This window comes from Hippocampus zosterae, chromosome 10, assembly GCF_025434085.1.
Source record: "Hippocampus zosterae strain Florida chromosome 10, ASM2543408v3, whole genome shotgun sequence".
NCBI classification, from domain to species: Eukaryota; Metazoa; Chordata; class Actinopteri; order Syngnathiformes; family Syngnathidae; genus Hippocampus; species Hippocampus zosterae.
The window spans coordinates 23,359,439-23,385,772 of NC_067460.1; the positions used below are offsets into that span (position 1 = coordinate 23,359,439).

General features: G+C 48.2%; 2 protein-coding genes and 1 long non-coding RNA gene across 3 annotated transcripts in view; 2 read left to right on the forward strand and 1 right to left on the reverse strand.

The window, feature by feature from the left end:
- usp16 (ubiquitin specific peptidase 16) overlaps window positions 1–26,334 on the forward strand; it is a 274,331-nt gene that overhangs the window by 109,246 nt on the left and 138,751 nt on the right. The gene's annotated exons all lie outside the window — the stretch shown is intronic.
- Window positions 1–26,334, reverse strand: part of gbe1b (glucan (1,4-alpha-), branching enzyme 1b) — a 61,682-nt gene that overhangs the window by 13,820 nt on the left and 21,528 nt on the right. Inside the window, exons 8-12 of the mRNA XM_052078446.1 lie at window positions 19,493–19,608; window positions 19,225–19,352; window positions 17,814–17,912; window positions 6,027–6,137; window positions 4,987–5,158 (exon numbers count right to left, since the gene is read on the reverse strand). Coding sequence (XP_051934406.1) covers window positions 4,987–5,158; window positions 6,027–6,137; window positions 17,814–17,912; window positions 19,225–19,352; window positions 19,493–19,608 — 626 coding nt within the window. The remainder of the gene's footprint in view (window positions 1–4,986; window positions 5,159–6,026; window positions 6,138–17,813; window positions 17,913–19,224; window positions 19,353–19,492; window positions 19,609–26,334) is intronic.
- LOC127609024 (uncharacterized) overlaps window positions 2,358–26,334 on the forward strand; it is a 220,753-nt gene continuing 196,776 nt past the window's right edge. The window contains exons 1-2 of the long non-coding RNA XR_007964445.1: window positions 2,358–2,448; window positions 18,507–18,555. This is a non-coding gene — a long non-coding RNA (uncharacterized LOC127609024). The remainder of the gene's footprint in view (window positions 2,449–18,506; window positions 18,556–26,334) is intronic.

Consider the following 26,334-nt stretch of genomic DNA (forward strand, 5'->3'; position numbering starts at 1 on the left):
GGCCAGGGTGCGCGTTGAAAAACTGTTTGTCAAAAAGGAGAGGAAGCTTTTTCATCGCAGTAAAAAAGACAAAACAAAAATTCATAAAGAAGGCAATCTGGAAATGAAGTTACTATTTTGAAAGTCTATAAATTACGACACACAGGAAGGAGCCCGGCCGGATTCAAACCCTGCGACTATTGACGCTAACCGTTAGCATGTCAAAGGTGTTCCGCATTGTTTGCTAGCATTAAGCTACGCGGACGTTCCTACGGCAAAACTCTGTTGTTGTTTTCAATACACGTGTAGTTCTCTTTGTTTATCATAAACGTCAACTTTGTGTATTTGTCTCGGTTGTGCGAGGTGGCCCCACAAAAACGGTACGTACGGTGTGCTGCTAATCGACCGAGCAGAAGGAAAACGCGCACCGACGTCAATTCCTTTCATGCTTCAATCCCGTTTGCCGTCCATACAATAAGACTCAACGATCATTTCATGGATCCAAGACATGGTCTGGGACTGACCGCGTCGCTAATTAAGCTAACATACTTTCCAAATCGTCGCTAGCCAAAAATACGTCACGTGAAACCGAGCAATTTGATATGAAAAACAAATACAGCACCGTGGCCCGCCATTTTGTTTTAGACAACAACAACAACAAAAAGAATCGGTCACTTCTTCATTTTTGACTGCCAACTGAAAATGGAAAGAACGGAATGATACACTGATTCACGATCACAATGTGAATTAAAAAAAAAAAATATATATATATATATATATATATATATATAAATGAATAAAATACAAAATAACCGTTTAAAAGCAGCGAAAGTCTTTAACATAGCAGACACCAGGGGAAGTTTCCAGTTTGCTCATTTCGCCTCGTAAATCCGCAAGGTTATCGGCAGTCCCGGCGAGGTGTGAAAGTCAGCCGGCGCCAGGTATGCTGATGTCGCGATAAAAAGCCGCGAGGCGTTTCACGGCAGCCGCCGCGTTAATGCCATCGACGTTACAGTATCCATCTCGCAGCCTCACTGTCGGTCATGGGTAAATAAACGGCACTTTTCAAGCCGTGGCAAATTGATTTGCTCTGCCTCAGCACTGCTAAGTGACTCTGGCTTCATTGATCCGATTGGCATGCAACGTCATCGCACCTTCCACGCTAACTTTTTTTTCGGGCTTGAGTGACATTTGAGGATTCTTTGGAATATTTTTCCAACTGGTCTTGCAAAGACAACCTTGCCCTCCTAATTTTGACCCATCCATCCATCCATCCATCTTCTACCGCTTATCCGGGGCCGGGTCGCGGGGGCAACAGCTTTAGCAGGGAAGCCCAGACTTCCCTCTCCCTAGCTACTTCGTCCAGCTCTCCCGGGGGATCCCGAGTCGTTCCCAGGCCAGCTGGGTGACATAGTCTCTCCAGCGTGTCCTGGGTCTTCCTCGGGGTCTCCTCCTGGTGGGACATGCCCGGAACACCTCACCAGGGAGGCGTTCAGGAGGCATCCGAATCAGATGCCCAAGCCACCTCATCTGGCTCCTCTCGATGTGGAGGAGAAGCGGCTCGACTCTGAGCCCTTCCCGGATGACCGAGCTTCTCACCTCATCTCTAAGGGAGAGCCCGGACACCCTGCGGAGAAAACTCATTTCGGCCGCTTGTATCCGGGATCTCGTTCTTTCGGTCACGACCCATAGCTCGTGATCATGGATTTTTGACCCATTGCCAGCAAATTTGCACCGGGTACCGCAGTTCTGTTGACTTAATGAGCGCCTCAAATGTAAATACCGCTGTTCCACTTCAACCACTGATCGAAACCATGTGAGTTGTTCTCACAATCACGTCTTCCGCTAGGTGTTAGCATTAAGCTAGCGGTTGTACGCTAGCTTCGCTTTGTTTTGTATTCAAATTGACGGTCAACCTCACGTGAAAGTTGCTTTTTGGAACAGTTGCTGCCTCTCTGCGGTATCTGTTCATCCCGTTCATTTGCCGTTTTTTTCTTTTTCTGAAAGAAAAGTTTCAACTTTCGCCCGTGATGAATGTTATCCCGCAACGACAAGCGCCACCCCCTTTAATGAGGCCGACAGCAGCTCTCAAAGGAGAACAATATGCCTTTTCTCTGCCTTTACTTCAGCCGGCTTCGCGTATAGCCGTACGCTTCAAACGCTCGTTGACAGAATGAGGAGCGCGTCTGAAAAGCGAGACGAGGTCGCCGCCTCGCTCGCGTCGTTACATCACGGGGCGCTTGTATTGCGCCGGCGCAAAAAGCGGAAAAGGTTAACGTTGTTCCCCGAGTTGCATAATTACTCATGACAAGCGACAAATTTGCACGACGTTTTGGAAAATGCGACGGAGGATTTTGGGCTCCGCAGGGTGTCCGGGCTCTCCCTTAGAGATAAGGTGAGAAGCTCAGTCATCCGGGAGGGGCTCAGAGTCGAGCCGCTTCTCCTCCACATCGAGAGGAGCCAGATGAGGTGGCTTGGGCATCTGATTCGGATGCCTCCTGAGCGCCACCCCGGTGAGGTGTTCCGGGCATGTCCCACAGGGAGGAGACCCCGAGGAAGACCCAGGACACGCTGGAGAGACTGTCACCCAGCTTGCCTGGGAACGACTCGGGATCCCCCGGGGAGAGCTGGAAGAAGTAGCTAGGGAGAGGGAAGTCTGGGCTTCCCTGCTAAAACTGTTGCCCCCGCGACCCGGCCCCGGATAAGCGGTAGATGATGGATGGATGGATGGATGGATTTTGGGCTAAAAGGTGAAAAACATTTGAAGACTGTTTTTCGAATGTCAAGTCAATTAGTGGCGACTGATCAACGGTGGTTATTTCGCAAAACGGGAATTTGAATTGATTTGGAATCAATCAAGGACGACACGACCTCTACCGGGCACACTTCTCACAAAAACATTCACGGATTGTTTTTTTTCCCATATCCAACTGGGATCCTCTTGATTTGAATACAGTAAAGAGGGAGCCCGGTCTCAAAACAGGCGACTTCCTGGTTGTCCTTCTGATGCGACCGTGTGGACCACTCCACTGATGTCCAACTCCAAATCTCATTCTACGGGAAAAATTAATGGCTGCAGCAGGACCGCGACCCTCGCGAGGAGGTGGATGGATGATTGAATCACTCACTGCTGCTGACTGACTTCCAGGAAGCTAAGGAGGTTATAACACAGCCAATCGGCAGGTGGCGCTAACACGCAACGAATGCCGCGCGCCTAATGTGTACAGTATTTACATCAATCCGGAGAGCGCACGCAGAGACCAAGGTCGACGTGTGACATCTTTAATTAATCTTTAATGTCCTTAGCAAGCGGGGGCTTTTGGCCACCACGTTTGGATTTCAACTGCGCTTTACTCCACACCCGGCGGTGCAAAATGGCTTTCAAACATTGCAAAGATACATCGATGCTAATCTATGACTCACTGGTGTCGACTTGTCTCGGAATGTAGCCATGAAAGTTAATGCCTCGGCCGCCCCACCCTTCCGGATGGAATGAAACTTTAAAAAGGGTATTTCGTGCTATTATATGAATTGGGATTTGCCAGGGATTAAAGTTTAGGTCTTGCCTGCGGTCTGCGGGATGAAGAAATCTGTGCTCTGATCGCAGCGGCGGACATTTAAAAGGACTTGATTAACACTGGTACAACCGGTGTAAATGTGCAGACGTTAGCATACGGCGGAAGCGGTTCGGGTAATAGATGGACGGATGGGACTGTCACCCGGGATTGATATTTCATGCTGCCATATCAAATACTCGACCATGACAAATAACAATTGGAAATGTATGAGACCTCGTTTATGCCACAGCTGCCCTGGTGAATGCCAAAATCATTTCTGTAATGGACCTAGTAGCAAGCTCTTTCCGCTACATGGTATGATCATTTATTTTTTTTATTTCAATTATTTTATGTGAATTTTCCAGCGTACTTCAAAATGGCTTCTTGAGCAATCTGAGTGACTTCAGTACAAAATGGGAAAAAATGTAGCGCTCACTAAAATGGAATGAGTTCACTTTAAAGCACTTCACGGCGGAAGGTCATTTTGTAATTTGTTAACCACTAAATATAGTCTGAGCAAAAAAAAATTTAAAAAATTGTAGAGATCAAATTCACGGTTCTGAATGATATTAAATCCATGAGGAAACCCTGTCGTAACCTACTGAAAATGACAGACGGGAATTCCGTTTTACGTCCAGGTTGCGATCTAAAATAAAGTCCCCAACACAACATTTGATTTGCAATCGAATTAAAACTGTGACTTTAATTCTGTTCAGCACGAGAGATGGAATGGTTGACTGTCGATTTGAAATCATGCCAAAGGTAAATAAGCGCTCTTGTTTAAAAACCCTCGTAGTGCACCGCTTACGATAAATGTAAAATGATGTCTTTGAATCAAAGGCAAAGGCATTCGGAAAAACATGAGAGAGCTGAAACGTATGGGGGGGGGGGGTTCTAAAATGGCCTAAATTTCATGACGTCACCGTCTGATAATTCTCAGGCATTGCAGCAATAATAAAAAAGGTTTTGATTTCGTAATCTTCACAATTTACATATTTTGCACCATAGAGACCCATTATAATTCATATTTTTGAATGCATCGTAAACCTAATGTGTAAACATGCATTTCACGCGATTTTTACGTCAATCGTAATTTTACATGAACACGTCCGGTCGGGATTGTTAGTAGGGCTTGGTTGGGACCTCCAGTCACAATTTTTTTTTTTCCTTTTGCAAAAAATAAAGAATAAAAAATCCTAAATAACTAATAAAAACTATATATGTATGGATAGCATAGATGCCTCTGAACATTTTGAGTGTTTGAAAAAAAAATTTTTTGTATAACACAAAATACATCATTACAAAAATTGTAAAATGCGTAACTTAGGGTTGTTTTCATTTGAAGGACCCAAGGGTTAAAAAGGAAAGAAAAAATAAAACCTCAACCCTATGTCCAGGTATTTCTGGCTCATGCTAGCATAGCTAGCATGGCGGCACCGCAAAGACTCACCCATGAAGTTGAGGTAGGCTTCGCCGCCCAGAGCGTGCGTGAGCAGGCGGATCATCTTATGCAGCTGCATGCCGCGATCGATGACGGGAGTCATGGGAGCCAACGAGCTCATATTGGTGTACATCTCCTTGTCCATCAGCCAGAACGCCAGCGTTTTATCCCCGACCAGGGCCTGGAAAAATGATATGGAGGCTTGGCTTCAGACTAAATTGCCCGAAAAGTGAGGGAAGTGGCGATGTCCATGTGAGGACGCAGCATCAAACTGCGAGGACTGCAAAGGATTCTTTTAAGAGCCGCATTTTATTGTGTTCCGTGACATTATGAGCGGCAAACATACCAAACCAAAATGGAGACTTGCTTCTTTCGCCGGCAGATCACGTTTGTTTCTCACTTTTTACGTTTTTTTTCATAGCGTCACCCAAAATACAAATTTCTGACCAAAATGTGGAGAAAATGAGCTTTTGATGACGAATGTCTTTGATGCTAATGTTTCTTTGCTTTACAAATAACAACAAAGACCGACTAAGGGCTTTTGATGCCAAAATCTGAATTAATATGCAGACAGGGCGGCCCGGTAGTCCAGTGGTTAGGATGTCGGCTTCACAGTGCAGAGGTACCGGGTTCGATTCCAGCTCCGGCCTCCCTGTGTGGAGTTTGCATGTTCTCCCCGGGCCTGCGTGGGTTTTCTCCGGGTGCTCCGGTTTCCTCCCACATTCCAAAAACATGCGTGGCAGGCTGATTGAACGCTCTAAATTGTCCCTAGGTGTGAGTGTGAGTGCGAATGCTTGTTCGTTTCTGTGTGCCCTGCGATTGGCTGGCAACCGATTCAGGGTGTCCCCCGCCTACCGCCCGAAGACAGCTAGGATAGGCTCCAGCACCCCCCGCGACCATAGTGAGGATCAAGCGGCTCGGAAGATGAATGAATGAATATGCAGACATCGCTGTGAACGGAGACGACTAACTGTATGGCTCTACTTTAAAGGTCAGCGGATTTTTTTTGGGTGTTGGTCATTCGCGACAAAACCAAGCAAATCGCTAACCTGGTCGTGACTTTCAGCGTAGGCGATGCTCTTTTCCGCGTAGCGTCTGTTGGTCAACGTGTGGACGATGTTTCCTATGTCCCATTCTTCATCCTTGAACTCCTTCAGGATCTGCAGCATGGGGGGAAAAAAATGTAATAAATAACCGTAATGATAGATGAGCCAGAGGGATTCATTTAGGGGGGGGGGGGGGGGGTTCTGACTGATGTCCGAAGGCAGCCTTTATTTCAGCTTGAAGGCATTCTGGAGTTTTCTCCGGGTTACACTTCTTTCTCAGATCAATCTCTTGTTGTGACATCTCTATATCTGCCCGATGAGTGGCTTTAATGGAGTTTTTAATAACTCCTCCGCAGCCCACGGGCGGCGAGGCGATACCAGTAGAAGGGCAAGGTCACAGCCTTTCATCCAAACGCGGGGATTCCACGATAAATCCCAGCGAGAAGAATCAATGGGCAGATGGCGGCCGGGCAGACTCACCAGCTTCCCGCTGGGAATCATTTACAACAGGGCTCGCCCTGCCCACGCCTGGCAGTCGCAACGGCTAATGCACTGTTCCCCCGCGACGTGGCGCAAGATTTTAAAGCGGTCGTAATTCTTACGGAGCTCAGAGAAAATGGAGAACGTCTGCGGTTAACAATCACAAGAACTGGTTATTTCTGTTAGCTCGTTTATGGCATTTCACATTACAGGATGTTAGCATTAAGCTAGCACATCTCTGAGTATGATCTATGCTCGCTTTGCATGTGTTGCTGCGCCGTGTGAGTTAAAGTAGCGCCGCTTTGAAGGTTTACAAATATCATACATAACATCTCCGCAAATTTCTGTTCACCCGTCTAAAGTGTTTCGCATGATATGCGAGCATTAAGCGAGCGCACCTCTGAAAATTGTGGTGCGCTTAGTGCGGGTGTGTTGCCGCTCCATGCGCACGAATGAAGCAGGTGTTGGTAGGTTTCTATTCATTCATTTTCATTCATTCATCTTCCGAGCCGCTTGATCCTCACTAGGGTCGCGGGGGGGTGCTGGAGCCTATCCCAGCTGTCTTCGGGCAGTAGGCGGGGGACACCCTGAATCGGTTGCAAGCCAATCGCAGGGCACACAGAAACAAACAACCATTCGCACTCACACTCACAACAAGGGACAATTTAGAGCAGTGGTCACCAACATGGTGCCCGCGGGCATCAGGTAGCCCGTGAAGACCACTTGAGTAGCCCGCCAGTGCCTGGACATTGTGATTTGCTAGTAGAAATTATGATTTAAAAATGCAAACATTGGCAGTACTGTGAGACATTTCGAAACACCATCAAAGTCTGACAATTTAAATCATCAAGTATTAAAAATAACACATCCTCATATTATTGAAGGTATTTTGGACAAATATGTTATTTCAGACGTGTATCAATTTGGTAGCCCTTCACACAATCGGTACACATGAAGTTGCTCTCACCCTCAAAAATGTTGGTGACACCTGATTTAGAGTGTTCAATCAGCCTGCCACGCATGTTTTTGGAATGTGGGAGGAAACCGGAGCACCCGGAGAAAACCCACGCAGGCCCCGCCGGGGAGAACATGCAAACTCCACACAGGGAGGCCGGAGCTGGAATCGAACCCGGTGCCTCTGCACTGTGAAGCCCACGTGCTAACCACTGGACTACCGGGCCGCCTGGTAGGTAGGTTTCTAAAGACCATGAAATAAATGCAAATTTTTATTATCCTGTCTGTGTAACGTACTGTATAACATCAGTACGTTAGCATTTAGCTTGCGGACAAAATGATAGAATTCCAAAATGTTGGTGTTTAAAGATCTTTTGTTGTGTGTAACAACACAATAACATTGTGAAAGCGCTATCTAAATCAGCATGTATTGTATTGTATTGTACACTACAACTTTATTTATACAGCGCATTGTACAACAGCTGCAGCTGGAACAAAGCACTTGACATATAAAATAGTACTACAACGGCAAAAGAAAGTGAAAACAGTCATCCGTCAACAAAGCACCAATCACCGAAAACAGAAAATAAAGCCAAAGTATCAAGAGGGATGCTGGCGCATTGTTAGCAAGCTTGAAGCAAGCCCGCTTGGCCTCTTCTTTGAAGAATTGTGCAGGCGAGAATATGAAAATAGGCAGGAAGGAATACTTCATATCATTATCTTTAGGTGTGTTTTAATAACTTTAAATCATCATTTTGGTCTCTTTAAATTGAGGATTTTCATCTATCAGCAAAGTATTTCCCAGGAGGAATGGGCATTCACTGTAATCGTTAACAGTGAGCTACAAGCTAATTCCTAAACGGAATAAAAGCTATTTTTTCCATCCGGCATGAGGCCTTGGTGATGGACGTACGTAGCCCATCTGACTGGATGCTGGATGGGGGCAGCACGTGACGAGTCCATACCGGTGACAGGCGTGAAGCGTGCCAGGTGGAATTGGCCTCGACAGCTGACTGACAGCCGAGGAAACCTTTATATTACTCGACAGAGAGGTAATCCCTGGAGTAAAGGGGAGTAAATTGATGCCGATCAATATGTCCAAGATGAACTGGCCGGTCCAACTAAATGGTGGCTCTTGGCTTTCTATATTTACTGGACGGCGGGGGGGGGGGATCACCTCTTCACCTTAACCTTGTGGGTTCGTATTACCCAGTGAAGGACACCTTACGTAGCAGAATTCTCCAATATACAGCTTGACAACAGGACTGTTGTGCTGAATATATTTGTCGGTATACTAATACAATAAAAATTGGGCCGAGTCATCACCAACATGCAATTGTTGACTGGGAAACGCTCACAATCACGATTTCGTTGTAATTTCAACCTTAAATGCATGTTTTTGGAATGTGCGGGGAAACCGGAGCACCCGGAGAAAACCCACGCAGGCACGGGGGAGAACATGCACACTGTACACAGGGAGCCGGAATCGAACCTTACACCTCTGCACTGTGAAGCGAACACGTTAACCAGTCACCCACCGGGTTGCCGTCTCTTGGAAAAGGACATGCAGAATAACCTTGAGTCATGAACCACGTGTCGCTTCACCAATGTTATAGACAAATGGATAGTATGAAAGACCCCCCGCCCCCCGGCCCCCACCCTCCAGACTCACATCACTGCACCATTCAGTCACTCCAAAATCATTCCTGCTCACTGCAAGCTCACCAGTGCTGTGGGAGCAATTAATCGGGTAGCAGCGCTGTCCAAGCGGAGACGAGGAATGACCCGCTTGGCGACCACAGGCTCGACCGCGACCCGGCCCACCCCCACCGAGCCCCCCCGGCGCCGCCAACACTCCACTTCATCAATGGTAATGAGCAGCAGCGCAGCAACAAATCTTACTTTACAAGCCGGCTGTCAGCAGCCAAGCCAGAGAGCACTTGGATTAATTAGGCAGGGATGGAAATGAGAAACAAAAAAAATAAAATAATCAAGAATGGAAGTGCAGCTTTACAGGTCATTAGAGCAACCTTTAGTGCAGTGGTTCTCAAATTGGGGTCCTCGGACCTCTGGATTTCCACAAGGCATAGTTTGGAGACTGCATGCTAATTTGCAATAAACGGTGTCATATCATTTTAAAAAAAAATGTCATCCCACAGATGGAGACCAGCGTAACTTGCTAAATCAATGACAGTGATTTGAAGCTGGTCAGGCAAATTTTATTTTGGAAATCTGCTTGGAATCTTCGATTCCCGTGCGGTAATTCACTCTGTACACACTTGGGAATGTAAGAGCAACGATTACAACAACAATGTTCACTCTGCAGAGGCGGCCCGGTAGTCCAGTGGTTAGCACGTCGGCTTCACAGTGCAGAGGTACCGGGTTCGATTCCAGCTCCGGCCTCCCTGTGTGGAGTTTGCATGTTCTCCCCGGGCCTGCGTGGGTTTTCTCCGGGTGCTCCGGTTTCCTCCCACATTCCAAAAATATGCATGGCAGGCTGATTGAACACTCTAAATTGTCCCTAGGTGTGAGTGTGAGTGCGAATGGTTGTTCGTTTCTGTGTGCCCTGCGATTGGCTGGCAACCCATTCAGGGTGTCCCCCGCCTACTGCCCGAAGACGGCTGGGATGGGCTCCAGCACCCCCCGCGACCCTAGTGAGGATCAAGCGGCTCGGAAGATGAATGAATGAATGAATGTTCACTCTGCAACCATTTTGAACAATTTCATGACGCTAATCAACTCCCCGCACCACCGCTACATCTTCTTGCATGAAACACGGCAACCGGGGAGGGTCATTATGCACCAAAAAAAAAAAAAAAAAAATCAACCCGGCGGAGCGACAGCAAGCAAGGAGGTCAAAGCCAAATGTGGCGTAAACAAGCAATTTTGATAAGCGGCATCTAATTGAAAGAGCTTCTGCCGTGTTGGACGGTCTAAAGAAAAGCGCTGCGGAAAGATGCGTGTATTTTCATTCCATTAAATGAAATGGGGAGAAAAAGAAATGGGGGCTCAGAGGTGGTTGGGGTCGAGAGGAAGCCGAGGGAATCCGGCAGAATTTCCCGTTTCTTATTCCCACCTCTTACTGTTCCAATTATATCCAGACTGCAACTGGGGGGGGGGGGGGGGGGGTAAGGCCACACGTTCACGTAGCAATTAAGCGGGGCAGCATTTTACGAGTTAAACCTATTCCCATTTTTAATATCGTAAGTGGGATACGCATTGCCAGACAATCAGGCCAAATTTCATCAAAGTCACCCGAGGCTCGATTGCCGTCCTTGAAAGGCTATCCCCGAGCGATTTCCACAAGGTGTGGCAAGAGTGGTTTTATTTTACTGACACCGCGACTCCGATATGATAAAAGTTCAATATTTACGACTGGAAATCATAAAGTGTGCAGTAAAAATTGAGTTTGTGCACTTTTTAAATTTGTATTTTCTGGCAAACAGGATGTCGTGTGGCACCGTGCTGCCTCTTACAGGTCAGTCATAGTACTGCGATAGACAACTGGTTTGAGGGAGGAGACTTACGATTGGGCACTTTGATGTCAATTTCAGTGGACGGCAGTGATTAATAGAACGTCCCAACACGGTTGAAAACGTGCGGCTTAATCCGTTGAATTCTTATTCCACTGACATAACATTAATTTGATGACAGCGTTTCGAGTCGTGGCGGGCACATAAAACATATAGCGCCTTGAGTTCCACTTTGACATGCATCGCACTTTGGGATGATCACTCAGAATCCTCTGACCGGTGATCCATCAATCGAGCCTTTACTGAATTTGATCACCAGAGGGAGAAAAATGCTTCAAATAGGTGCGTTTATCAATATTTTTTTACCCCCCTCGGATATTCCGCTACTTCTTTTTATTAAAGAAGTAGCATCATTTTCCTCACCGCCTTGAAAAAAAGTCATACCGAATGAGTCACCGCGAGGACGGGACACAGCGTGACGCCGAGCTCGCGGAACTGAGGGACTCGGTGGGTACAAATGCACGGCTAAAAATAACGCCGTCTACGTCTGTCTATCTTTTTCCCGTTCTCGTTCGTGTTCCGGCGTGTTAACAGCGTTCCCTAATTGACGCCATGAAGGAGCAGAGCCTCGAGAGAGGAGTTCCCATACATCAGATTGTCTTATCAAGATCAAGCGCATCCATCGACTTTCTGGCACCTTTTGCTAATTGGCATACATGGAAATTCTGGAATGGAGAATTCATTCCTGGTGTAAAGAGTCATTTGTTTGACAAAACAAAAAGGCGTGCCAAGACTACGTGGGGCATATTTAAGTTACGGGTGACATATATTAGCAATGCGAGACATAATTAAAGCTATGTGTGGCATAACAATCGCACACCCATAAGGTCAAAAAGGTCACAAAGCGATCGGTGGCATAACAATCCCACCATGTTGTATGCAGCCCTGAGAGATTTAAAATAATGAGTAAGGCTGATGTACATAAACAACCGCAGCATTTCGGGTTCTCCCTCTTTGTAATGTATGATAACATCCACGAGGTACCTTTGCTAGCACATGCTAACATTGAGCAATACCAATATGAAAACATCTTCCCGTTACTGAGCCTTTGCCATTTCTAAGGCCTGGTTGGCAACATGTATGGCCATGATTCATTCATTCATTCATCTTCCGAGCCGCTTGATCCTCACTAGGGTCGCGGGGGGTGCTGGAGCCTATCCCAGCTGTCTCCGGGCAGTAGGCGGGGGACACCCTGAATCGGTTGCCAGCCAATCTCAGGGCACACAGAAACGAACAACCATCCACGCTCACACTCACACCTAGGGACAATTTAGAGTGTTCAATCAGCCTGCCACGCATATTTTTGGAATGTGGGAGGAAACCGGAGCACCCGGAGAAAACCCACGCAGGCCCGGGGAGAACATGCAAACTCCACACAGGGAGGCCGGAGCTGGAATCGAACCCGGTACCTCTGCACTGTGAAGCCGACGTGCCAACCACTGGACTACCGGGCTGCCTGTATGGCCATGAGCGATGTAAAAATGCTACTTAAAACATTGACTGTGTTGTTCGGAAAAGTTTTAAGTGGTATTTTTTGGAGGGGGGGGGGGGGGGGTCGGACCTTTATTCAGCTAGTTGCTGAGACTCATGTTCGCCTTTTTCGGCACACCAGTGTCATACCTTGATGATGATGATGATGAGGCTTATAAAGGTGTGCAAACTGGCGCCTGGCGATAGTCACGACGCGGCTAATTGATTGATTGTCAGAATTTTACCCTGCCAAATATCAAAATCAGCATCCAATTTAAAAAAAAATCCCAACCGGATATTAATTTAATGCACAATTTAAGCCTTGAAAACACAGCTTAAAAAAAAAGCAAGCAGGCAACTCTCAAATTGTACTGAGAAGTCAAAGCATGAAGGAGAGTTTTCCAAGGTAGCTCAGAGGATAATCCTGTGAGTGTTTACTGAGCTGGAGGCTTCAATCCAAGGAAAGTAAAGCTGGTGTAAGAAGCAAGCGCACTTGGAAGGTCAAGCCTGGGAGTCTTCTTCTTCTTCTTCTTCTTCTTCTTCTCTGTCTCTCCATCTTCAACACGGAGTAACAGCCACCGCTGTGAGCAACTGGCTTGATGAACGATGCATAAGCTTCCACGGACTTCCCCCTCCGGTCAAGAAAAACAATCAAGTGTAGGGCGGGAAGAAGCGTGCCGTGACAAGGTCACATCACCTCGCTTAAATATGCAAAAAAAGTTTACTTTCATATGTTGGGATTTAGGCGGCCCGGTAGGTAGTCCAGTGGTAGCACGTCGGCTTCACAGTGCAGAGGTACCGGGTTCGATTCCAGCTCCGGCCTCCCTGTGTGGAGTTTGCATGTTCTCCCCGGGCCTGCGTGGGTTTTCTCCGGGTGCTCCGGTTTCCTCCCATCCATCCATCTTCTACCACTTATCCGGGGCCGGGTCGCGGGGGCAACAGCTTTAGCAGGGAAGCCCAGACTTCCCTCTCCCTAGCTACTTCTTCCAGCTCTCCCCGGGGGATCCCGAGACGTTCCCAGGCCAGCTGGGTGACATAGTCTCTCCAGCGTGTCCTGGGTCTTCCTCGGGGTCTCCTCCCGGTGGGACATGCCCGGAACACCTCACCAGGGAGGCGTTCAGGAGGCATCCGAATCAGATGCCCAAGCCACCTCATCTGGCTCCTCTCGATGTGGAGGAGAAGCGGCTCGGTTTCCTCCCACTTTCCAAAAACATGCGTGGCAGGCTGATTGGACGCTCTAAATTGTCCCTAGGTGTGAGTATGAGTGCGAATGGTTGTTTGTCTCTGTGTGCCCTGTGATTGGCTGGCAACCGATTCAGGGTGTCCCCCGCCTACTGCCCGAAGACGGCTGGGATAGGCTCCAGCACCCCCCGCGACCCTAGTGAGGATCAAGCGGTTCGGAAAATGGATGGATGGATGTTGGGATTTTTTTTTTAAACTGCAAAAATGTCACTACAAGTACTATTATCAGATTTGCCTTCAGTATAATTAAAGGACGCAGGTATCGTCACTTTCAAAGATATGCAGTCACCAACAATCGCACAACAGTGCAGTCAAAACAATCACTCCCAAAACTATGCACGGCATATCAAAATGCTCACGTAGTCAAAGCAACCACTCTCAAAAGCTGTGTGGTAGAACAATGGGCACGCTGACGGAGTCAAAAGAATCACACTCAAAACTATGTGTGAAATTTCACATTCGCAGGTTGGTGTCAAAACAATCCGTCTCAAAGCCATGCGTGGCATAAATAGGCCACGCTGCCGCAACGAAAACAATCACTCGCAAAGCTAGGTGTGGCATAACAATCACACGCTGGTGCAATCAAAACAATCACAATCAAAGCTATGTGTGGAATGACAATCACAGACAGGTGTCAAAACAATCAGTCTCATAGTGGTGTTTTCGGGTTTTTTAAAAAAAAATTATTTTGTAAATGCCTTAAAATGCTGTACTTTTAATCACGAGTTACCTTGTGTATGAAACTCGTTATAGGAATAAAGTGTGCGGCGGTGTCAAAACGGTGACTCTCAAAACTGTGTGGCATAACAATCCACTCGAAAAAGCATCGCGTGTGGCATTACTGGAATAAATCTTGATCTTGAAACAATGTGAATGACACTTTTGACTTTCTTATACACTCCCGCAGATAACGCTGATGATTTTCCAGCAAATGCACACGCGTTGTATTACGATACTCAGCGTATTATCATATTTCGAGTGAACCCAGGTTTCCCATCTCTTCTAATTGGACAGATGCAAAAGCAGAACAGATGAAGTTTGGAGCACCCCAACTATCCCATAACAAGATGTGAGCGTGCATCGTAACAACAAAATGCTTTTTTTTTTTGCATGGCAATGCAAACGTACGCATGTCTGTTGGCTCATCACACCCCGAATGGCTTTTCAGACCCGTTGCGGCGCTCTTATAAACAATGTTTTTCTCTCTACCACGGTGGGCCATTAAGTACTTCAGCATCGGCACTTTGGGCTGAAGCGGCGAGCTTGAGGGTGCTTCAACACTTGTTGTGCGGAAGGACATCCACGGTATCCCGTGCCAAGAATTTTTCCCATCCGGCATGTGAACCTGCGGCGCCGAGTGCTCAATTGTATCCGTCCAATAACGGCAAAATGACAACAACAACAAAAAAAATGTCCATTACAAACAACAAAGCGCAACCAGCACGTTTTAAATGTGACCGAGCACGTAGCGGCGCAATTTGCAGCAGAAATGAGCGCTTGTCACCTTCATAAAACATTTATTTTGGACTCATAAGACGTAACAGCAGGCGAGGAAATGGTGTGTCTGATGGGAGGTTTGCCCAAAATACCCTCTATTGTAGAAACGATTGTCATCGTTACAAGAAAAGACTTCGTCTTTTCGCCACTACCCCAGAAGGTCACGCCGTGAAAGCGTTCGACCTTGAGCCCCAAGGTTGTTGGGGAGGGCTGGAATGGATTCGTGACATTTCCAAGTCATTTCATCAAGGGAGAGACGATTTGAAATGCAATTTATTTGAGTTGTGAGCCTTGTGACGGAATAAATTGAACTCGTATCCCAAGGCAGGACAGACTTTGACTGTTATTGCTGCGATTTAGTCGAGGATTTACGCCATGGTTGTTTTTCATTCATTCATTCATCTTCCGTACCGCTTGATCCTCACTAGGGTCGCGGGGGGTGCTGGAGCCCATCCCAGCCGTCTCCGGGCAGTAGGCGGGGGACACCCTGAATCGGTTGCCAGCCAATCGCAGGGCACACATAGACGAACAACCATTCACGCTCACACTCACACCTAGGGACAATTTAGAGTGTTCAATCAGCCTGCCACGCATATTTTTGGAATGTGGGAGGAAACCGGAGCACCCGGAGAAAACCCAAGCAGGCCCGGGGAGAACATGCAAACTCCACACAGGGAGGCCGCAGCTGGAATTGAACCCGGTACCTCTGCAATGTGAAGCCGACGTGCTAACCACTGGACTACCGGGCCGCTCCCATGGTTGTTTTTAATTGGCAAAAACTTCAGACTGAACGCACCGCTGCTGCACTTTCCCACTTCTGTGTTGGATTCCGAAAAAGAACGCAAACTACGGATGTGGAGTTTTCCTAAAAAAAATGGCCGCAGATGCTTTTGCCACCTCGACCCACGACATACCAAAGTTGAGGCACACGCTCGGCACAACGACGACCTTCACGTTAAAGGAAAACGGAGAAAACCTTTGTAACGTAAATGCGTATGCGCTGCAACTGCGCTAATTACTCAGTCAAGCGCAAGGTCACCATGAACGAAAAGGTCAAACCGTTTTACGTTCACTATAACAGCTGCGTCTCGTCGGACCGTTTCTTCCGTAAGTCTTTTGTTTGAGGGGATGAATAATGACCTTCCCATTCAGTCATGAGGTGCTATTAAAGATGAAAAAAAATAAGAGTGCTGCCTTCATAATAATAAAAAAAAAGAAAAAAAATACGAGGAACAAAGGGCTCGTTCGTGGAAGATTAAACCTCTTCCACCGCTCAGGGGCGAGAAAAATAATACTCAAGTGCTTCTCACGCGAGGAGACTTTTGATCACATTATCTGAAAAAAAAAACGCACATGTTGACGTGTAAATGGGACTTAGCCAAACGTGTTTTCCGCGGAAAAGCGTTGGTGGAAGCTCCCGTTAGCAGTCGCCAAAACATGCAGCTCAGGACAAAAATGTGGCGATGCGGCACAATCATAGTCGGAGCTTCAAATTGGCCCGAAGCCAGAGAAGAGAGGTCGGTCGGTGCTTTTTTTTTTTTTTTTTTTTTGAGCGACATGACGATTTATTACAAATTATTTTGCGCACCCCCCCCAAGCTAATGCCTGCCGACAGCCAGAACTAGCGCAACGTGTAGCACGCTTTCAAGCCTACTTTTGAACTCTAAGCTGTCAACTGGACTGCAGTGTATTTTTCGATGCACTTGAAAACAAGCACCGCTGTGTGCAAAGTACTGCATGTGGAGTACAAATAATTCATACAACACAGAATGAAACAATAAATGATTAATGAAGATGGTAGAAAGCACACAAACAGTTAAACTAAAAACCAAATCTCATGCTGAGTCAAAAGGCCCAAAGATAGCTAGCTAGCTAGCTAGCTAGCTAGCTAGCTAGATAGCTAGATAGCTAGATAGCTAGATAGCTAGATAGCTAGATAGATAGATAAAAACCGTTTTCATACAAGTTTTAAAGTTTGGCAGCTCTTGAGAAAGGAGAGGCTTGACTTTAGCCAGCTGCGTAAGATGAAAGAAGTTGGATTTGACAATGACACCAATTTGCCGCTCTAATTTCAAATCAGGGCGGCCCGGTAGTCCAGTGGTTAGCACGTGGGCTTCACAGTGCAGAGGTACCGGGTTCGATTCCGGCTCCGGCCTCCCTGTGTGGAGTTTGCATGTTCTCCCCGGGCCTGCGTGGGTTTTCTCCAGGGGCTCCGGTTTCCTCCCACATTCCAAAAACATGCATGGCAGGCTGATTGGACCCTCTAATCTACGAATAAAGGATATCTTATCTTATCTTATCTTATCTTAAATTGTCCCTAGGTGTGAGTATGAGTGCGAATGGTTGTTCGTCTCTGTGTGCCCTGCGATTGGCTGGCGACCGATTCAGGGTGTCCCCCGCCTACTGCCCGGAGACAGCTGGGATAGGCTCCAGCACCCCCCGCGACCCTAGTGAGGATCAAGCGGCTCGGAAGATGAATGAATGAATGAATAATTTCCAATCACTCTCCAGTTCAAGACCCAAGTTCGAGACTGTTGGCTTAAGATAACTCATCAGATGTGCGTCAAAACAAAACAAACAAAACGAATGAGCGATTACATGTAGATCACCGTACCTGAATCCACTTATCGGGAATGGCCATTGCGAGACGGTAATCGAAACCTAGGCCACCTTCCACCACTGGCCTGCAGAGGGCGGGCATTCCCGACACGTCCTGTAAAAAAGTTGGATTTGCAGTTAAGAAAAGAAGAAAGTGAGAAGAAGAAGAAGAATACAACCTGAAATGAAGCAAAGTCAGCAGTAAAAATTTGTGGCGTCAAAGTTTGATGAGCCCTTCGAGGGTTCACCATGAAAAACGGAGCTGGGGGAGTTATTCATCACTTTCAGCTTTAATGAGTATTCTTTAGACGAAGGAATCAATGGGCTTTTTTTGGTGATCTCAACGTGCCATTAAGCAATTAAGTTTTTGTAGTGCTTGTGTCCTGGCCAAAAGGCCAATGCAGCCGACATGACCATTGAAAAACTCACAGTAGCGCCCCCCCTGGGAAAAGTTAGAAAATATGATGCCGGACACTCGTTTCACAGATTGGCAGTAAATTGGGTGGACATGTTCATCCTACCCTCATCTATGGTCACGAGCTATATGGGTCGTGACCGAAAGAACGAGATCCCGGATACAAGCGGCCGAAATGAGTTTTCTCCGCAGGGTGTCCGGGCTCTCCCTTAGAGATAAGGTGAGAAGCTCGGTCATCCGGGAGGGGCTCCGAGTCGAGCCGCTTCTCCTCCAAATCGAGAGGAGCCAGATGAGGTGGCTTGGGCATCTGATTCGGATGCCTCCTGAACGCCTCCCTGATGAGGTGTTCCGGTCATGCCCCACCGGGAGGAGACCCAGAGGAAGACCCAGGACATGCTGGAGAGACTATGTCACCCAGCTGGCCTGGGAACGCCTCGGGATCCCCCGGGGAGAGCTGGAAGAAGTAGCTAGGGAGAGGGAAGTCTGGGCTTCCCTGTTAAAGCTGTTGTCCCCACGACCGGGCCCCGGATAAGCGGTAGAAGCTTCAGGATGGCGAGCAAAAATCGCCAAAATGAGTCCCGATGGGAAGCAGCACAATTTTTTACCCACGCCAACTGATGTGCACCGGGTCCCGTTTGATCATTTCAAGGCGCCATACGATCTCTGTGATCAAAGTCGCCCACTTTTGACACTCTTCAGTGGTTCACGTGTAACGTATAACGCGTCACTCAAAACCGAACCTTTGCAGTTAATGAAAGTTTTTAGCTTTTGACCCTGGATTATTTCTATTTGCATTCCTTCCTTTGGGAACGCTGCTTGGAAAATCCAAACGAATCAGAAGGTCAGAAAGTGTCCCCCGGCATGGATTCTTGGAGGTTCCTTAGGCCAACAGAAGTGACATCTCATTGCCTTTTGCGTATTACTTCCTAATTACAGCAATGAATAGGCAAGGAAGCCGCGCTCGCCACTAATAGCCGCCGCGGGCCGTGTCATTACAAAAGACGACCTCTACCTCCGCCACGGTGATGCAGTCGGGATTCAGCGTGTGCAGGATGTGATTGGCCAGCATCAGGTACACCAGCGAGTCCTCGTCCACGTGGAGGCCAAAGTACTCGCTGTAGTCCCCCGAGAAGGCCACGCCTGCGGAGGAAACGCTCTCACACGTGACAATCAAGTTTTTCTTGTCTTTATCCGAATCTGTGCCCAAGTTCTTCTTTTGGGTTTATTTTGGGGGGGGGTGTTGAACAATGGCAGCCATTTCTAGCTTCTGCATTTCTTACCGATGCCATGGTGGTGGTACAGCATGGAGGTGACGCCGTCGAATCGGAAACCATCAAACTTGTATTCCTCCATCCACCAGCGCAGGTTTGAGAGCAGAAAGCGCAACACTTCCCAGCTAGCATTGCGCGCACACACACACACACACACACACACACACACATTGAAGGTCAGACACGGCAGAGGCTTTGAATTATTCACACGGCTCATCATGCACTTTGAACACTAGAAATTAATTTCCACCGCCGCAGGACATTCACATATTGATAACCAAAGCGTCATTATGTCGCAGGCCGGGCGGCGGCGGGAGGCGTTTTCATTAACATGGAGGGGCTGCGCGCCGTCGCTCAGGTTTTCTCCAAAATAAGCAGCGGTGCTAAAAAGTACTCACACTCGAGACGAAGTTGAGGAAAGTTTGCTTGGGAAACGGGTGAAAGTCGTCACACGTTGAGGAATATATTTGTCGGTGGCGGCCGACGGCTGGACACCAGTTGATAAATATAAACCTCCGCTGCAGTGAATGAGTTACTTTTCTGTACGTAAGAAACTTTCCTCTTTTTCTAAGCGTGCATATCGGCTCTTCCTAAAAAAAAAAAAATAACGCGCTGTCGACGAAACAATTGAATTGTTAATATACAGTATTGGCGGCCCGGTAGTCCAGTGGTTAGCACGTCGGCTTCACAGTGCAGAGGTACCGGGTTCGATTCCAGCTCCGGCCTCCCTGTGTGGAGTTTGCATGTTCTCCCCGGGCCTGCGTGGGTTTTCTCCGGGTGCTCCGGTTTCCTCCCACATTCCAAAAACATGCGTGGCAGGCTGATTGAACACTCTAAATTGTCCCTAGGTGTGAGTGTGAGCGTGGTTGGTTGTTCGTCTCTGTGTGCCCTGCGATTGGCTGGCAACCGGTTCAGGGTGTCCCCCGCCTACTGCCCGGAGACAGCTGGGATAGGCTCCAGCACCCCCCGCGACCCTAGTGAGGATCAAGCGGCTCGGAAGATGAATGAATGAATGAATATACAGTAGTTGACGCGACCATGAAATCGGACTGAGAAACGCGACAAAATGAAACGAATGTACTTTTGGCAAGACATTCATTCCAATTCAGGTCGTTACTTTTCATGGCGTTTAGAGAGCCCTGAAGGCCCCCACCATTGTGAAAATGTTGCTTTGGACTCTTTTCTCAAAAGGACGGCTGTCTTTTTTAACCACCGTCTCCATGGCACCGCGCCAGAGATTTGCTCATGTAATGAGCGGCAAATGAGGGACACCCGCGACGCCGATTAAAGCATGAGTGTCTGACTCTGCATTCAACCAATTTTGCAACTTGAGCAATTGGGTTTCCATACTGAGAACCGGTGCTGAGACGTGCACCTGCACAAAAAAAAAAAAAAAACGGTCCTGTATTCAGATATGAATTGCGAGTGACGTAATCAAACCATAATATCAATAATCACCCACGCATTTTCCAAGGCTTTAAGGAAAACAACAAAAAAAACCCCAACAAATGTTCATATTGTAAAGATGTTGACCAGGACAGGTGAGCTTTCATCCCAACATGATATGTAATGTAAATTAATTGCAAATTAATCTATAATTAATCTATATTAAAACTCGTGTACCATACTAAGAAGCTGTTGCCATTTCATGTTTGCGGTGTCAACCAGGTGCAGCGGTCCTGCTAAATTAGAGCCTAGTTGTCCCTTGCCTCCTTTCTGACTTTTCCCTCGTTGATGTTCTTCTCAGAGTTGATGACGAAACGTGAGTACCGCAATCTGTGATCGTATCCTGCCGTTATAATATCCATCCATCCATTTTCCGAACCACTGGATCCTCACTAGGGTCGCGGGGGGTGCTGGAGCCCATCCCAGCCATCTTCGGGCAGTAGGCGGGGGACACCCTGAATCGGTTGCCAGCCAATCGCAGGGCACACAGAGACGAACAACCATTCGCACTTACACTCACACCTAGGGACAATTTAGAGTGTTCATTCAGCCTGCCACGCATGTTTTTGGAATGTGGGAGGCAACCGGAGCACCCGGAGAAAACCCACGCAGGCACGGGGAGAACATGCAAACTCCACACAGGGAGGTCGGAGCTGGAATCGAACCCGGTACCTCTGCACTGTGAAGCCCACGTGCTAACCACTGGACTACCGGGCATTAATCTATATTAAAACTCGTGTACCATACTAAGAAGCTGTTGCCATTTCATGTTTGCGGGGTCAACCAGGTGCAGCGGTCCTGCTAAATTAGAGCCTAGTTGTCCCTTGCCTCCTTTCTGACTTTTCCCTCGTTGATGTTCTTCTCAGCACTGAGTTGATGACGAAACGTAAGTACCGCAATCTGTAATTGTATCCTGCCGTTATTATATGCATCCATCCATCCATCCATTTTCCGAACCGCTTGATCCTCACTAGGGTCGCGGGGGGTGCTGGAGCCTATCCCAGCTGTCTTCGGGTAGTAGGCGGGGGACACCCTGAATCTGTTGCCAGCCAATCGCAGGGCACACAGAGACGAACAACCATCCACGCCCACACTCACACCGAGGGACAATTTAGAGCGCCCAATCAGCCTGCCACGCATGGTTTTGGAATGTGGGAGGAAACCGGAGCACCCGGAGAAAACCCACGCAGGCCCGGGGGAGAACATGCAAACTCCACACAGGGAGGTCGGAGCTGGAATCGAACCCGGTACCTCTGCACTGTGAAGCCGACGTGCTAACCACTGGACTACCGGGCCGCTGCCGTTATAATAGTCCGGGTTTTTTTTTTTTTGTTTGAGGGTCCGACAGCCACATTGGCCCGCTAGCATTGGTCCATAGCCGTTTGCGGTCAGCATTTTGTGCATGCCCGTCAGTAGCAACGACGCAACCAATAACAGGTCCTGCAAGGATGAGCTCACTTAACACCGAATCAAACCGTAACCCCCCCCCCCCTCTCCCCACTCCAGCAGCACAGCGAGGAAGCACTTTAACATTTCAGTGATGGGCTGGGGCCATTTCATCATGTCAAAAAGCTGTTGCAGCAGCAGCAGCAGCAACGACCACTCCAATAAGCTCTCAAACTGTCACATCCGTCGCCACACTTAACTGTTCTTGCTCTCAATAATCCCCCCCCCCCCCCTCCGCTCTCTCCTCCCTCTCTGGTTCGCTCTCACCCCTGCAAGTTTCAACTCGTCCTGAGCCCTCCCCTCCTGCTCCTCCTCAGGGATGTCTGACCCGGGCGTGTGCTGACAGGTGCGAAGCAAAATGTTACATCAGCGCGAGAAGGAGCGCCAATGTGGGGTGGGGGTGGGGGGTGGTGGGGGCTTGGCTGAGCGGCGGATGAGCTGGGTGGTCACGCAGCTTCTGTGATAAATAGATTAGGTCCTTCACTCTGCTGCACAGAGCCAACAAAGACTCCGGCACAGTGCATCCTCCGGGGATGGAGATAATAGCAAACTGAAGAGCTCAGTTGGGGGAGGTGCGGGGGGGGAGGGGGGGGGAGCGGGGGTCACTGGGATGGAACCGCGCTGCCACATTAGGAGCCATGGTACCATTCATCATCAAGCCCAATTACGGGCCGGGTGCTGGGCTCCCCCGGTTGGAGAACAGATACGCGGCTCAATGAAGTCATCGCTCCGTCTGCGGTGTTAATGCCGGAGCAAAATAGCAAACTACATCGTGCTCTTGCTTAAGCGCGCCACTGAAACATGATTAGGGGGAGCGCTAATAGAATAAAGCAGCGCTAATGGAGTCATATTGCCGCTGGTGGAGCATCCTGGATGTACAGAGGAACACCCCCCCCCCCCCCCACCTCCTGAGTATCGACTTACAAGCTTTGAAAATAACGGATGGCCGGGCCTAATAATTGACATGTAGCGTGGCCGAGGATGTGTGATGATGTGAGCGACCAACGTCTGGTGCTCTGGGTGTGATGATGGACAAAATGAAGACGGAGTGACATCACTGAGCGTTGCTGGATATGCATGTGGGGGCTGACAGGCTGAGACTGATGAATGACGAGTGAGTGACAAGTGACCAATCACTGGTGCTGGGTGGAACGAGTACAGTCTGACAGCCACAGATTTCTTTTTTTTGGGGGTGCTGTTACCAATATTTGGTGGGATAAAAAATTCCGACAACGGATTAATCGGCTGATTAGTGCAAAAATAATATTTATATTCTGAATAAAAGAACTTCCTTAATATGGGCAGACAAAAACTTTACAATAGAAAGAAAACTCGGCAAAAATGTCCAATTTCACCGGTCAACAAATTTTTACGACTTTTTTTTTGAGAGCTGCGGGTCAACTTTTCTAGATTTTTATTTTCTTGCGCTGATTCGGGATCAGTTTTTTTTTTTTTTTACCAATAATATGCAATATAATTCAGCAACAGGTGGATTTTTTTTCTGAAATGTCATAGTTTTTTCTTTTAGTGTAATATGTTAATATGTGGCGGCCCGGTAGCCCAGTGGTTAGCACGTCGGCTTCACAGTGCAGAGGTACCGGGTTCGATTCCAGCTCCGGCCCCTCTGTGTAGAGTTTGCATGTTCTCACCGGGCCTGCGTGGGTTTTCTCCGGGTGCTCCGGTTTCCTCCCACATTCCAAAAACATGCGTGGCAGGCTGATTGAACACTCTAAATTGTCCCTAGGTGTGAGTGTGAGTGCCAATGGTTGTTCGTTTCTGTGTGCCCTGTGATTGGCTGGCAACCGGTTCAGGGTGTCCCCCGCCTACTGCCCGGAGACCGCTGGGATGGGCTCCAGCACCCCCCGCGACCCTAGTGAGGATCAAGCGGTTCGGAAGATGAATGAATGAATGAATGAATGTTAATATGTACTTTTTTTTGGTAAAAAAAAATGGCTGATGAAATCGCAATCACAGGTCCATTACCATTAATGGTGAAGATCAGAAGTTTCTCAAAAATCTTACAAGCACCGCTTCCTTCAAGCCTCATCTTCATGCACGGTAGAGCTGCTTATCGGGTTTTATCCTCCCGCCCTTCCCCTTAACCCCTGCTATCGTCCCTCACGGCTCCCCTCCAGCCGAACACGACGGCGACCCGTTTAATGCGATGCACCCGAGTTCGCGGGCAGACGGAGGGTCAAGCTGTCACGACGGCGGAGGATAGATTGAAGTTCGGGAAAAGCTGCGGATAAGAAAGCAAATGCTGATGGAGGATGTGCATGGGTAGTGCCAAAAAAAAAAAAGGACAAAGGCAGCCCCGTTCAGACATTAACGGCATACTGACGGTAATGCTTCCTGGTTAAAGCTTATTTGTAGACAAAGACACTTGTGGGTGGCGGAACAGGAAGTGGTGACAGTTGACGTGAACTGAAACGACTGACAAAGACTTCTTTGGTGGTGTGGCGCTAGCTATACACCAAAAGGTTTTGGAGGTGTCTTAATTAGCGTAAAAATAAACAAACAAATAAATAAGTCCATCTAAGATAGCAAGCGGAAGTCGTGGGTCCTGAGGATGGATTGAGTGGATGGCGTAAATAGTTGCGAAATGTGGAAGGAAGTGCGAGCACCCGGTGAGCATGCAAAACGGCAAGACCAGAGCTAAGATTCAAACTCAAAATCTCTCACACTAAGCTCACCGTGCTGGAGCTCTTGCAATGATGTTTATTGCGTCTGTTTTTAGGGGGATTTGAATTCTGATTCAAAAGGGGACATGGAAAGGAAAATGGAATCTATATATACAAATAGGGGAGGCCCGGTAGTCCAGTGGTTAGCACGTCGGCTTCACAGTGCAGAGGTACCGGGTTCGATTCCAGCTCCGGCCTCCCTGTGTGGAGTTTGCATGTTCTCCCCGGGCCTGCGTGGGCTTTCTCCGGGTGCTCCGGTTTCCTCCCACATTCCAAAAACATCCGTGGCAGGCTGATTGAACACTCTAAATTGTCCCGAGGTGTGCGTGTGAGTGCGAATGGTTGTTTGTTTCTGTGTGCCCTGCGATTGGCTGGCAACCGATTCAGGGTGTCCCCCGCCTACTGCCCGAAGACAGCTGGGATAGCTCCAGCGCCCCCCGCGACCCTTGTGAGGATCAAGCGGTACGGAAAATGAATGAATGAATGAATATATACAAATAGCTGGGTCTCTGGAGTGCTTGCCCACCCATCAAATATGAAATTAAACAACCGTGTCAATCTCTTTGTTAACCGCTTATTTGGCAAAATGCGCCTACGAGTAAACGTTTGTTGATTTACAAGTTTTTCTGTCTTCCCATGAATTGGCAACTGGGTGAAAAACCCCGTGAGAGTAAAAAAAAAAATTGCCAAGTACGTAAAACGAGGCTTCAAAATCAGGTAAAGTCAAGTTCTTGTCACTGCTCTCAGCTGCTGTGGGCGTGTCTGTCTTGAAACCACACCCCGCTCAACCACCGACAGCCAATCAGATGCCGTTGATATGGCGTTTGAATTGTGCTTGGAAAAGCGCGTCTCTTCGTAGGTGCCATTTTCGGGCTGTTGATTTGCATAATTCATTCATCCATCCATTTTCCAAACCGCTTAATGCTCACTGGGGTCGCGAAGGTCGGGGGGGGGGGTGCTGGAGCCTATCCCAGCTGTCTCCGGGCAGTAGGCGGGGGACACCCTGAATCGGTTGCCAGCCAATCGCAGGGCACACAGAAACGAACAACCTTTCGCACTCACACTCACACCTAGGGACAATTTAGATTGTTCAATCAACCTGCCATGCATGTTTTTGGAATGTGGGAGGAAACCGGAGCACCCGGAGAAAACCCACGCAGGCCCGGGGAGAACATGCAAACTCCACGCAGGGAGGCCGGAGCTGGAATCGAACCCGGTACCTCTGCACTGTGAAGCCGACGTGCTAACCACTGGACTACCGGGCCGCCCGATTTGCAT